General features: G+C 44.1%; 1 protein-coding gene across 1 annotated transcript in view; it reads right to left on the minus strand.

The window, feature by feature from the left end:
* The window catches only part of ARHGAP22 (Rho GTPase activating protein 22), a 441,023-nt gene that overhangs the window by 315,887 nt on the left and 111,858 nt on the right, over positions 1-13,278 (minus strand). The window contains exon 2 of the mRNA XM_086921793.1: positions 10,148-10,350. Coding sequence (XP_086777919.1) covers positions 10,148-10,350 — 203 coding nt within the window. The remainder of the gene's footprint in view (positions 1-10,147; positions 10,351-13,278) is intronic.

A 13,278-nucleotide genomic window follows, 5' to 3' on the forward strand; every position in this document is an offset into this window, starting at 1 on the left:
GGGTGGTGGATGTATGGGGGGATGGATGGATGCATGATGGATGGATGGATGATGGATGGATGGATGGATGGATGCATGATGGATGGATGGATGGATGGATGGATGGGGGCATAATGGATTGGTGGATGGGTGGGTGCATGATGGATGGATGGATGGGTGGGTGGATGGATGCATGGATGCTGCGATGCCAAACACAAGCACAAGGCTTTGAAAACATGCAAGTACGGCATGAAAAACTAAACACAAGCACGAGGCTTTGTTCCTGAGGTTCCTGCAATGCCAAACACAAGCACGAGGCTTTGGAAACATGCAAGTACGGCCTGAATAAATGCGGTGAAATAAAAAATGCGGTGAAATAAATGTAACTCTACAGTGCTTCTCAGTGGAGAGCATAGTCTTTGATTGGTACTCATTTTATTGACCACAGAAGTTTCTTTGAGGAGGCTTTGCAAGAATTAAGTGGAGAACCCGTTACAATTTGCACACATTTTATCTTGAAAAATGTAGTTTTGGACTGTGTAGTAAGCCTCTGTCATTTCACCGCACCAACTCGCAAACCTGCAGTTTTCTAAACACTCTTACTGTATTTAACATTATTTGCCAGATATGGACTGGGAAATGCGGATGACGGTTGATTATGTAGAATACCAGGTTCCAGAATTTTTTGTCAAGTGGTGGGGGGGCCGACATCTAAATAAATTCAGCTGTGGGGCTCAACCTAAAAAAGTTTGAATACCTCTGCATTAAAGGTATGTTGGTGTCTTGAAGTTGTTTAGCAAGAAAGCCAGAGATTGTAGGTTAAACCAAACGAGGTGTCATGATGATCTCTGTGGGACTGCCCAGAGCATGGAGTGAAAGTAGATGAGAAGTTTCCCAGTTGCACTAATAGTGTTTTATCAGAGATAAAAACATGAGGTTCAATCCCGGTATTATAGGCCAAAGTGCTATGCTAAGATCTGCTGGTAACCTGCAAGGCATAGGTTAAGTATCTTCCACTGAGTTTTCTTAATATGTTGTTATTCTAAGTTTGTTAAAATGATTTCCTGTAGGTAATAATAAACCTTTATTACTAAGTGAAAAATAAATACTTATTAGTATAATTACACAGACAGATACATTTTACATGTTTAAATGGCATGAAAAGTCCTACACTTCTTACACACGTTTCTTGATAGTGAGAAAATCTGCATCCAGTCCTTAATTTGTTGTATTTTCAACTTTTTAAGTGACAGGCCCTGTGCCTTTGCTTCTTTTGATGGGCGTCTGACCCCGCTGTGATCCTTTGACAGACAAGGACTCAGAGCCTTCCCCATCAAAGGGAACTGCAGATTGTTTTCAGGGGCACTTGGTGAACTAGTTAGGAAATGTGGGGTGCCCCCCTCCGGACGTCGCCTTGTTGTAGGTGCCACAACATAGAACTTGATCCCACACCCTGCACTAGGACATAGTAAGTTTCGCTAGGACTGCGCCGGTCCTGGATCCTGTCCACTAATGACTGCTTGATCTGGAATCCGGTTGGATCTTCCTATAATCCATCAATGTTGTAAAGTGCAGACAATGCTCAGTGAGCTGTAAAGCGCCAAGGAGCATGGATGATGGAGTTAGTCTCTCAACACTGAAGAACACAAACACTGCACAATGATACGCTGCTTGTCTTTGAGGATCACAAATAGTGCACTGTCCGCTGTGCGTCTCTATAGGACAAATGCAGTGCATAATGAGCCGTTCATCACTGAGGAGTGTGTATTCAGAGCACAGGGAGATGTTCATCACTGCTGAGGTGTTGATCACTAAAGACTATGGCCTCCGCACGCTGAACCGTGCATCACTGAGGAGTCGACAAAGCATATCAAGCCCTTCATCACTTGGCCATTGATGAGAACAAAGTGTTTAGCGAGCGTTCACCAATCATGGAGAAAGAGCATGCACAGTGGGATGTTTATCCCACTGTAGAGAAGGTTTATTGTGGGATGATCATGAATGAGTTCCTGGGCAGTGCTCGGGGAGCTGTTCTTGTGAGAAGCAGCATTGGTCAGCTCCTCATTAAGTAAGGATCCAGCACAGCGTACACTTAGCTTCTCTTCATTGGGAAGCGCCAAGAGAACACAGTGAGCTACGTACCTGAGGAGAACAGCCATTGCACTGTCATGAGTTGACTGGAGAAGCAGACAGTGCACTCTGACGTAGTCACTGGCTTATAAATAGAAACAGTTCATATTGAGCCGTTCTCCTACGATGCACAGACCAGCCACAGTGGGATATGCGTTACATGAGAAGCAGGCCCAGTCCGGAGTAAAATGTTCTCCTGAGCAGTAAGGCAGTGCTCAGTGAGTTGTTGATCTTGGGAGCATGAACCGACCTAAGTACGTTGTTCACCAAATGAGCACAAATAGTTCACAGTGAGCTGGTCATGGGATACCAGTGGCTCAGATACCTGTCGTGTTTGAGAATAGGCCTCTAAGTAACCTATTAGTAGATTCTTTATCCGTGGACCCAGGTTGACACACTTACTTCTATGTGGCTGAGATTCCCATAAAACATGCAAGAATGACCTCTGGAAAAAGAACTGGCCAGCGACCTATTCATAGCCAACCATCTTTCACCAGGGCAGGGTCACAGAAAGAAAATGTATCCCAATTGCAGATCTGCAGAGACAAATAATCAACAGCTGTTCTGTTCTGGATTTATTTTCGCCCCCAAACCATCCCAATGTTTCCTTATATTTTAGTTCAAGCTCTGGCTACTAATTTCATGGCAAAACACACAAGATGATGGACGGAATGTTGCACAATGGCAAAACATTCACCCCCAGTCATAGATCTGGGTTTAATACATCGTTATTTTGCTCACCAAACCACCCCAGTTCAGACATGGCCATATGCAAATCAGTCTTGACCCTGTGCCTCATGGGAACAATCCAGCCCGAACTGCCAAGCCATGTCTTCCCTGGACCAGAATCAAGCATCCTAGGACCGGTTTCAGGCTATCAGCCGTCTTCAGCCAGGATAACTTGACTCCAGTGGTGTAGTGAGCATGGGACCCACGTCTGGGCATACCCTTCCCACATAGGGTGAACAGAAAAACACACAAGATGATAGACGGAATGTTGCTTAATGGCAAAACATTCACCCCCAGTCATAGATCTGGGTTTAATCCATCGCTATTTTGCTCACCAAGCCACACCAGTTCAGACATGGCCATATGTAAATCAGTCTTCACCCGGTGGCTCATGGGAACAGTCCAGCCCGAACTGCCAAGCCATGTCTTCCCTGGACCGGAATCAAGCATCCTAGGACCGGTTTATGGCTATCAGCCGTCTTCAGCCAGGATAGCTTGACTCCAGTGGCGTAGTGAGCACGGAACCCACGTCTGGGCATACCCTTCCCACATAGGGTGAACAGCAAAACACACAAGATGATGGATGGAATGTTGCACAATGGCAAAACATTCACCCCCAGTCATAGATCTGGGTTTAATCCATCGTTATTTTGCTCACCAAGCCACCCCAGTTCAGACATGGCCATATGCAAATCAGTCTTGACCCTGTGCCTCATGGGAACAGTCCAGCCCGAACTTCCAAGCCATGTCTTCCCTGGATCGGAATAAAGAATCCTAGGACCGGTTTCTGGCTATCAGCCGTCTTCAGCCAGGATAGCTTGACTCCAGTGGCGTAGTGAGCACGGGACCCACGTCTAGGCATACCCTTCTCACATAGGGTGAACAGTAAAACACACAAGATGATGGACGGAATGTTGCACAATGGCAAAACATTCACCCCCAGTCATAGATTTGGGTTTAATCCATTGTTATTTTGCTCACCAAGCCACCCCAGTTCAGACATGGCCATATGCAAATCAGTCTTGACCCTGTGCCTCATGGGAACAGTCCAGCCCGAACTGCCCAGCCATGTCTTCCCTGGACCGGAATCAAGCATCCTAGGACCGGTTTCTGGCTATCAGCCGTCTTCAGCCAGAATAGCTTGACTCCAGTGGCGTAGTTAGCACAGGACCCACGTCTGGGCATACCCTTCCCACATAGGGTGAACAGCAAAACACACAAGATGATGGACGGAACGTTGCACAATGGCAAAACATTCACCCCCAGTGTTTTTCCAATGTGCAACATTCCGTCCATCATCTTGTATGTTTTGCTGTTCCCCCTAAGTGGGAAGGGTATGCCCAGATGTGGGTTCCGTGCTCACTACACCACTGGAGTCAAACTATCCTGGCTGATGACGGCTGATAGCCAGAAACTGGTCCTAGGATGCTTGATTCCAGTCCAGGGAAGACATGGCTTGGCAGTTCGGGTTGGACTGTTCTCATGAGGCACAAGGTCAAGACTGATTTGCATATGGCCATGTCTGAACTGGGGTGGCGGGGTGAGCAAAATAACGATGGATTAAACCCAGATCTGTGACTGGGGGTGAATGTTTTTCCAATGTGCAACATTCCGTCCATCATTGTGCGTTTTGCTATTAATTTCATGGACCACTGAAAAACCAGTCCCAGTACTCTGTCAGAAGAACCCTTTAGGGTTTCTGGGGGAGGTGAGGCCTTAAATGTGATCTTCTACCATTCCTTAAGGAACTATCCTGCTTCAACTACCTTGCAAAGTGGCAGTTGGTTGGTGGTTGTATTTTTCAGGACACCAATCTTAAGAATACATAATGTGAAGGCTAATTAGCATATGCAATGCACAATGACGTTGCATGTAGTGATGACACCGAAAGTGATGTCACAGTCCTAACGTATCCTTTCCTTAAAAGGAATGGGCCTATTTTACAGTTCAAGTCGAGATACAAAGTGTCCTATAAAGTCTCTCTGAATGCAATGACCCCATACCTGAAATTACATGCATTCTAAAGAAACACAAAGCTTTGCCCATAACCTCTAGAGTTGTACAACTTTGCCTACCTGTAGGGTGTTAAAGTTTCCGGATTTCACTCCGCTTCACCGAGAGTGAAGGTATATCCACAAACCCCCTCTGCATGTCAGGAATCAAGATTTCTTGGTGCAGGATGTCTATTTGCTGGCAGTGGCCTAAGAAAACGTGAGTGGGCCCCACTGCAAGATATGATGAAGGGGCCCCTCACATCAGTAGGGGCTGAAGGTGCCCCCTCCAGGAATGGGTAAGCCTGGGGCCTCCCACACCGCAGGGTTTGCGGGGGCCTTTGTTACACCCAGGCCCGGACTTGCCGTTGTGGGCACCGGGCAATCCCCCGGTGGGCCGCACGGGTGGGGGCCGGTTTGGGGCCCCTGGGGGCCGTTTTTGCAGCATTGCTGTAACAATTCGGCCGAAAACCGGTCCCGGCAAAGAGCTCGGCCACCCCCCCTCCCCCGGACGGAGGGGAGGGGGGGCCAGCCGAGCACTTTGCCAGGGCCAGTTTTGGTTCCCAGTCCGGCCCTGGTTACACCCCTGTTTGGTGGTACATCTGTAGGCACAAAAACCTAAGGTGGCTTGTGCAACTCTCCCTGCATAAATATAAGATCGGGGAGGTGGGAGTAGAGAGCGTTTGGAGGGAGTAGAGGGCTCTGGAGTGCTGCTGCAGAGGGGAGCTCGGACTGAGTACAAAATGAGCATACAAGGGTTAGTTTGTGTGGCAGAGGGTGGTATCAGTTTAGAGATTCAAAGTGTCCACAGTGATGGCAGTCCACCTATCGACCTGCATGCAGCTGAAACTGTTTGCTGATACAGTGAAAGCCTATGAGTTTGCCCTTTTTATTGCAAACTTTGCAATTTGCAAGGCTTGGAAAGTCTGTTTATAAAAGTTGGAAGTTGATGATTGTTTGACTTCAGAGTTTGGCAGACATCTTCACTACGAGCTAGCCAATAAACTACAATATGTGTTTTAACTCCTATCTGAATTATGAGTTTTTTTATAACAATTGTCTGATCAAACCTAACAAAATTCATCTTGGACTAAATGCTGAGATTTACTGGAACATGCAGATTTTGGTGCAGTAAGCATCAAACCATGCCTGCTTTCCCCCAAAACTGGTGATAGGCAGTAATTATCACACCAGATAAATATAGAAGACCTCACGCTGGGTTGCCTTCTGATTGGCTGAGTGCACAAACCATGCATGTTGCGTCTGTGACTACTCAGACCTAGTCCACTATCCAGCTCCACATGCAACCACATATAGAGACCCCTTTGAAACCATTTCAACAGCTATACTAACTTGATCTGTTTGGATTTAAAACCCTCAATGGATCCTGGAGCTGCATCATGGCTCCTAGTCTGGATATGGAAGGAGTGTCCCCTGCCAAACTTGTGGTCACCTCAGATGATACCTGGCTATTCTGCTCTGCTCTGTCCCGAACTGCACCACAGAACGTTAAGATCTGACCAATTTTGACAAAACTACTTATAAATTTAAAATTTGACTCCTGGGAATTGCCACTCCCTTTACACGACAGCAGCAATAGGAGTGCTCTTAGAAACCAGCATAATTTGAAGTGTGAGACTGTTGTCTATGGTTTCAGAATTAGTGTCCATGGGTTTAGGAACCATACCTAGACAAATGATAATCAAGGGACTTTGTCCAACCTTGAAGATAATTAAAAAATATATATATATGTTTTTGCGCTAATGACAACTGAGCACTAGCACAGTGACCCAGAACCTCTTACCAGTAGATCATGAGACATCAGTCCCAGCCGCCAGCATTAACCACTGACTCTAAAAATGGGGCCCATGTGACCTAAGTACCTTCATTTGATGACCACATTCCTTGCATGCTGGATTTATAATTTCATTCACTTTTTATAATAGATCTTTGACTCAGGTTTATGCCAAGAAATTTAGTTCGAAAATAGAAGCAAAAAATAACCGAGAATCATATGAATCTTTCTCTTCTTGTCGTGAACTACAGAGCTCAATAGGGCACTCCTAAGACTTCCCTTTCAGAAAGTCTAAGAATCCTAAGAATCAAGGACCACTCAGATGCTGCTCGTGGTGCTGATTTCTCATTGGTTCACACTGGTTATAGTTTATGAAAGCTGTTTAAATTGTGGATCAAAAAGCAGAACATAACCCTTCTTACCTAACACTGTTTCCATGCCTATTTCTAGGCCAGTTAGGACTAGAGACTTCAAGGTGTATATTAAAGTATTATTGCTCTAACTAACAACCTTCAGAGTACATGCATTTTCAATTTCAGGGTGATGACCAATAGTAGTGTATCTGTCTCAGCCTTCACACCACATCGATGAGCAAAGCATTGACTGCTCAATTAAGGTACCAACCAAGGAGAGTGAAGGCACTGTTGAAAGCCCATCTTTCTTACTCAGACCAAGTTCCTAATACACTGGCGAGTAGGGAATGTATGCAGTCTCAGCTTTAAAAGGGCGAAATGCTCTCTGCAATGATAGGATCTGGGAAAAAGCCTTAAACTATTCAGCTGTGTACAATCACCACTTATGGCTTAGACCATCTGGATGAGTCAAGATTACCTTGGCCAACATCATAGAAGTTCTCCTCACATCACTTGACAATACATTATAGTATTCAATGACCTTCTCATAGATTGAATGGAGTCTGATGGGATCTCAACTGCAAATCCTCTGTATCATGAAACAATTGAACAAAAGTGTTGTTATATGACCTAATGACACTATTATAATTGAATAACAGTTCAAAATATTTTGCATAGGTTTGACACCAACGGTAGATGTGCCCTGCCATAGTCTTCCTTAACCATTGACAAATGTCTTTGAATCTACCATAGATTTGATTAGGAAGCATGGGTCTTGAGCAATCGATATTCAGAGATGAGGACGTACTTGTCTTGGTTGTGTTACCTCAGATGGCCTGGATGGTGAGACGGTCTGCTTCAGTTTTGAAGGCTGGTGTGGCGAGACGAGCTTTCTAGGAACTATATGTGAGGTGACTGGTCACAAAAAATATCACTGGATTACACATTTACCCAGTTAAGAACTTAATCAACCTACAAGAATATATGGAAGGAAAAGCTTTTTTGATCTAAATAAATAAAATACATCATATTTGTTAAGTGAAGGACGTGTAATGAATATAGCAGCAACTGTGTGAAGATGAATTTTTCAGCGCATGCGACTCCATCAGTTACAACAACCTCTAATACAATGGAATACTCTGGACTTACCAACACACATTCCCATGCAAGAAAGCTTTTGAACAGTTCCAAAAAGGTACTAGCTGATTTGCTTATGCTATCTATTGAAATGCGGTTTTACTCATAAAATGTCAACTGTATTAACTCATCTGTGTTGATTTAATTTGCTCTCCAATAGTTCTGAAGCATTTTTGCCAGCTTGTCTCCAATATCACCTCAGCATGAAAGGTTGTCAAGAAGAGCATGTGAGTACATTTGAGGTTCAGTGCAGAAATTACAAGGCTTTATGGGAAAATGGCTCATAGTACTCAAATATTGTTTACAATACATGGCAAAGTGAGATCTGAAGTTTAACTGACCCACACTCATCAGGCTAAAAGCTCCTAAAAGTATGAAGCATAGGTTAAAACAAAATGAATTTACAAGCAGCCATCTGGTATATACGGCATCTCAATCTGGGACCCTGCCTAATCTTCCTTTCTCCAGTAAGGTCCTTAAAACGATGATACTAGCCATTTTAGTGATTGTACTTCGATTACAATCAGATGGACCTAATTTGAATATAAATTAGGATAGTAAGATGACCCTCATAAGCTGGGTTATAATGCATCCTTTTTGCGTTTTAGGTATTATGGATTGTATTTGTAAAGATATCTACACTTTGTGTGCAATATGGACATCAAGTGTGTTGGTTTTAATTTGTCATTTTGCGTTTGTCACCTTTTTCCTTAATCTTTTTGCGTTTTCATTTCTTTTTATTTTTTTCAAGCATAAGAGTGGTTGTATATACACAAGAGCCCTGAAAAAGGGGCAGGATGCTGCGAAACGTGATTGGTCAAGTGTAAAAGATGTGACTAGGATTTGGTCATCTGTTTGATCTGTTTGATCTAACCATTGGATTGGTGCTAACTTGGACTATTCAAATCACATTAAATTAAATAGGATTGGAAGTAACAATCGCATCTCGGATCCGGACATGATGAACTATTGTGATATAGGAGCTGATATTTGACAGGAATGTGTATAACTGCTCAATAGAAATGGAAAATGGAAAACGTAATTTTGTCTAGCCTTATTTACTTTCTTTTGTGAATGATCTGAATGTTGCTCCCCTTTTGTTGTTCTATTAACCATGGTACAGGACAGAGAGGTTACAGATCGAATAGGGCTTGGAGATGAATGAAGAGCTGAGTCATCGGAATAACCTCTTATATTTATTAATACCTGACAACATTTGCCCTTTTGGCATGGTGCCATGGCTTATGTCTTTTCTATTGAACCGTGTTAGTTTAGTGGGTGCACTATGAAGATGACACAATGCTAAACTTTGCTGTCAATCGATCTATTGGTTGGTGGTAGATGATAGTGTCGCATTGAAGATTACCTTCTGCGCCATACGGCTCTGATGGGGAGGGCTCATGAAATCCTAACCAGAGGAATCCAAAGATTTACTCTTGCCTGTCCACAACGATAATGATCTAACGATCTGGGTCTCTTTGAGCTTTTCTAGCTTTAAAAAAAACAAAAAAACACTAAACTCGGAAATTAGGTTTTAGAAAGCGTACCCCTAATGCAAACAGCACTTCCTGAGTTAAAATCGGGCTATGTTTCAGTGTGAATTTAAAAAAAAAGAAATTTGCCTGACTTCCATGGCTCCTGTGATGTACATTGGCCTGTTTGACATACAGATGAATGGTGTAAAGCTACAGCAGAATGTGTGTTTGGTTGCAGCCTACTATGCAAATTCTCTTATTCATTCATTCATTTGTCAATGCTACTCCTGAGCACGGCATTCAGAAGTTACATTCATGCCTTGAATATGTCCTGAAGTCTGTTTTTGCCCCATCCTGATGTTGAATGCCTTGGCCATGTTCTGAACTCCTAAATTGTAGGCTGCTAATTTACTCTCTTAACACAATCTGGTATCCCCTGAGCATGCCTGACCCTCTAATAGTAACCTCAACAGATGTTACAAAGGCGATAGCTGCAACGTCTGACAAACTCCAGAAGCCCCTATGAAGGATTCAATGGGCATGTCCTTGGTTCCCTACCTGTGGTTTGGTTTCATCCTCATCCTTGTAGTAGAAGAGCTGGTCTCCGCGGAGAACAAACCATCGCTGCTGCCAGTTCTTCATGATGTTCCTCTGTTTCTTCAGCCATCCCGACTTAAGTACTCGGTCCATGGGGCTTGGGGAGGGCACACGACTGGAGAAAGAGCTGTTGTGGTCGCCCATCACCAAGCTCTTCGATCGGGCTGCAAACCAAGGAGGAGGAAAAGACAAGCGGTTAGGGGACAGGTGAAAGACACAAAACTCATTTCATTGGGTGCAGATGCTACAATGACAGATTGTGGCAACCCAGGATGTGCTCAATCATCTGTACATTTGTGAACTGGAGTAAATATAGCTAACATATACCTGCTGAAGATAAAACGCCTGCATGTACCAGAAAAACCTTGGTCAATGTGAGCTTGTTTTATAGATCTTGTAGTTGCTCAGCATGCTCTAAAACAACTTCACGATAAAGAATATTTTTATCATGGAGTAGACAGTGTTTCATTTTAATTACCTAATACTAGTTTTACGCAACTACCTCCTATGATCAGCATCGTGAAAGCTTCCAGACAAAGTAGGAAGTGGCTGACCACTACACATGCTGTCTTAGCCAAGCAGAGTTCTGCACATGTACTCTTCCCAGAGAGCTGGGAGCTTTGAGGAAGCCTGTGTAATCGACTGAATCTGTTACAACTGTTATGAAACTGCACATCTTGGGCCCTGGCAGCTATTGAGGTGCCCTACCAATATTATAGTAATATGTAAATCATACCAACCAGTGCCAGGATGGCACCCGCTTCTACTTGAGGCTTATCATCCAGCTACTGCAACCCTTATATCCTGTAGCATATTTTGGGCTGGGCACTGGTACACCATAAGACTTTCCAGTGCACATACACAGTTACAGTCTATAATAGTGCACATGTTGCGTTCTGGTGCACTGTGAATATTTTGCCCAGTTCGCAGCAGCCATTTAAATCTAAAGAGCAATCCGAGGCCCTTGTGCAATCTGTGGTGCCTGTCCGCTCCATAACAGCCTTTAAAGTCTACAATGATATGTGGACTTGGAGCTGTTTTTTTGTGATGTGCTCCATCTAGGTTTGCAACAACGTGGGGGCATTATTACAATAGAATAGAAGAGCGCTGCGTTAAGCTAAAATTGCAAACGCCGCGCGCCGCCATTCTGAAAACGCAGGGATGCGCCCTATTCACAATGATATGGTGCACCCCTGAGTTTTTTCTAGCGCTTGTGATAAATTCAGCAGCCCAGCGCCAACGCAGGCACCCTTGCACCAGAGTGCAGGGTGCCTGCATTAAGGGACTGATTATTTATGTGCAGGAAAGTGTCCCTTCCTGCACAAAAAAAATCACTAATGGTGGTCTGTAACTCCTATGTGTGCTGCATTGTGCAACACACATAGAAGTTGCAAATTGCAATTTTTTTAATGATTGTTTAAAGGTGTCCAATCATTCATGGCGATTTGCTGTTTTTATGTGTGCTGCACAATAAAGCACACATAGAAACAGCAAAACTGAGGAGAAATTAATATTTTCTCCTCTTTTTACCATGGTAAGACCACATTATTTTTGGTCTTAATTTTGGCACTGCCCCATATTTACGCCACCCTTGTAAATAGGGGGCCATGCCAAAATCAATGGGTGTTGCGGCAGAAGGCCAACACAACACCCATTTCCCGCCTCTTTCACGCTAAGTGTAGCATGAAAGGGGCCTTATTTACAAGGCAGCATTAAGCCACTTTAGGTGGCTTAACACAGCCTTGTAAATAAGGCAAAGGGTTTATCGCCACAGGAACGTCACAAAAAGTGAGATTCCTGTGGCGATAAGCCCTTGCAAATATGCCCCATAGTTTTGCAGACTGGTGCTAATTGGGTGTCCTGTCTAGATCACAGCAACCACTTCAGAGTAAATACCACTGAATGAGAAAGGAGTTAAAAGTAGTTGCAAGGATAGCTTGAACTGAGTTAATAGCTTCAGTGACATGGGCACAAGCATCCGAGGCACAGAACAGTAGAATAATAAAAAAAAAAAAATATTTGATAACTTTCTGAATTGTCCCGGATTACAGCCCCGGGGCCCGATGGGATTCCCCCCTGATCTTTTTTGTCACAATCCAGATATATGGGCTAAACTCTTAACCAGGGTTCTAAATGTGGCAGCTTCATCATCTATCCCCACCTCTTGGTCCTCCACCATTATCGTTCCAATCTTTAAGAAGGGAGACAGGATCAGCCCACATTGTTACCATCCTATATTTCTCATAGACGCCACAGTGAAAGTTCTGGTGCAGGTCCTCCTTAATAGGCTGTCAGATACCAATCGAATAATCTTGGAGGTGCAGTATGGGATTCGGGTCGGAAAATCCACCACAGACCAGTGCCTCAACCATTACCTTCTAATGGCAAAATATACACTTGCCAAATCAGGTGCGCTGTTCCTGGGTTTTATGGACCTGACCGCAACTTTTGACAGGGTGAACCGTAGTAAGCTATGGAAATTACTTGGGGATTTGGGTGTTGCTATGGCGATATTTAATGTGTTAATGTCCTTACACTCCAATACCTCTGCCGTAATCAAATACACCCAGAAAGGGAACAGCACTGATCAGCGGGGTCAGGCAAGGTTGTATATTAGCCCCTTTTTTGTTTACATTATATATTAATGACCTAGATGCTTCCCTGACGACCCTTAACCCCTTGCATGCTGATGACTGCCGGGAGCCGTCATGGCACACAGTGCTCGTGTGCTGATGACGGCTCCCGGCCGCCATGACCGCACCCGCGATCGGAATGTGCCGCACAGGCGCAGAATCGCGGCAGCATGCAAGGGGTTAAGGCTGATACTCCCAGGATAGTGGTGAGGCTGGTCCCTGTTCTATTATACATGGACAATGCGGTTCTTCTCTCACGCACACCAAGAGGTTTACAGATCCTTCTGGATGGGTTTATGTCTTTTATGAGTGAGATGGATTTATCACTGAACCTGTCTAAATCTTATGTAATGGAAGTAGGTAAACAGAGTACCAGACATAATTCTTATAATCTTTGTTCACATAACTTAGCTAAAGTTACTGCCTTCTCTTACCTGGCAATAATATTTGATGAGAAAC

The sequence above is a fragment of the Lissotriton vulgaris genome, chromosome 5 (assembly GCF_964263255.1).
Source record: "Lissotriton vulgaris chromosome 5, aLisVul1.2, whole genome shotgun sequence".
Classification (NCBI taxonomy): Eukaryota; Metazoa; Chordata; class Amphibia; order Caudata; family Salamandridae; genus Lissotriton; species Lissotriton vulgaris.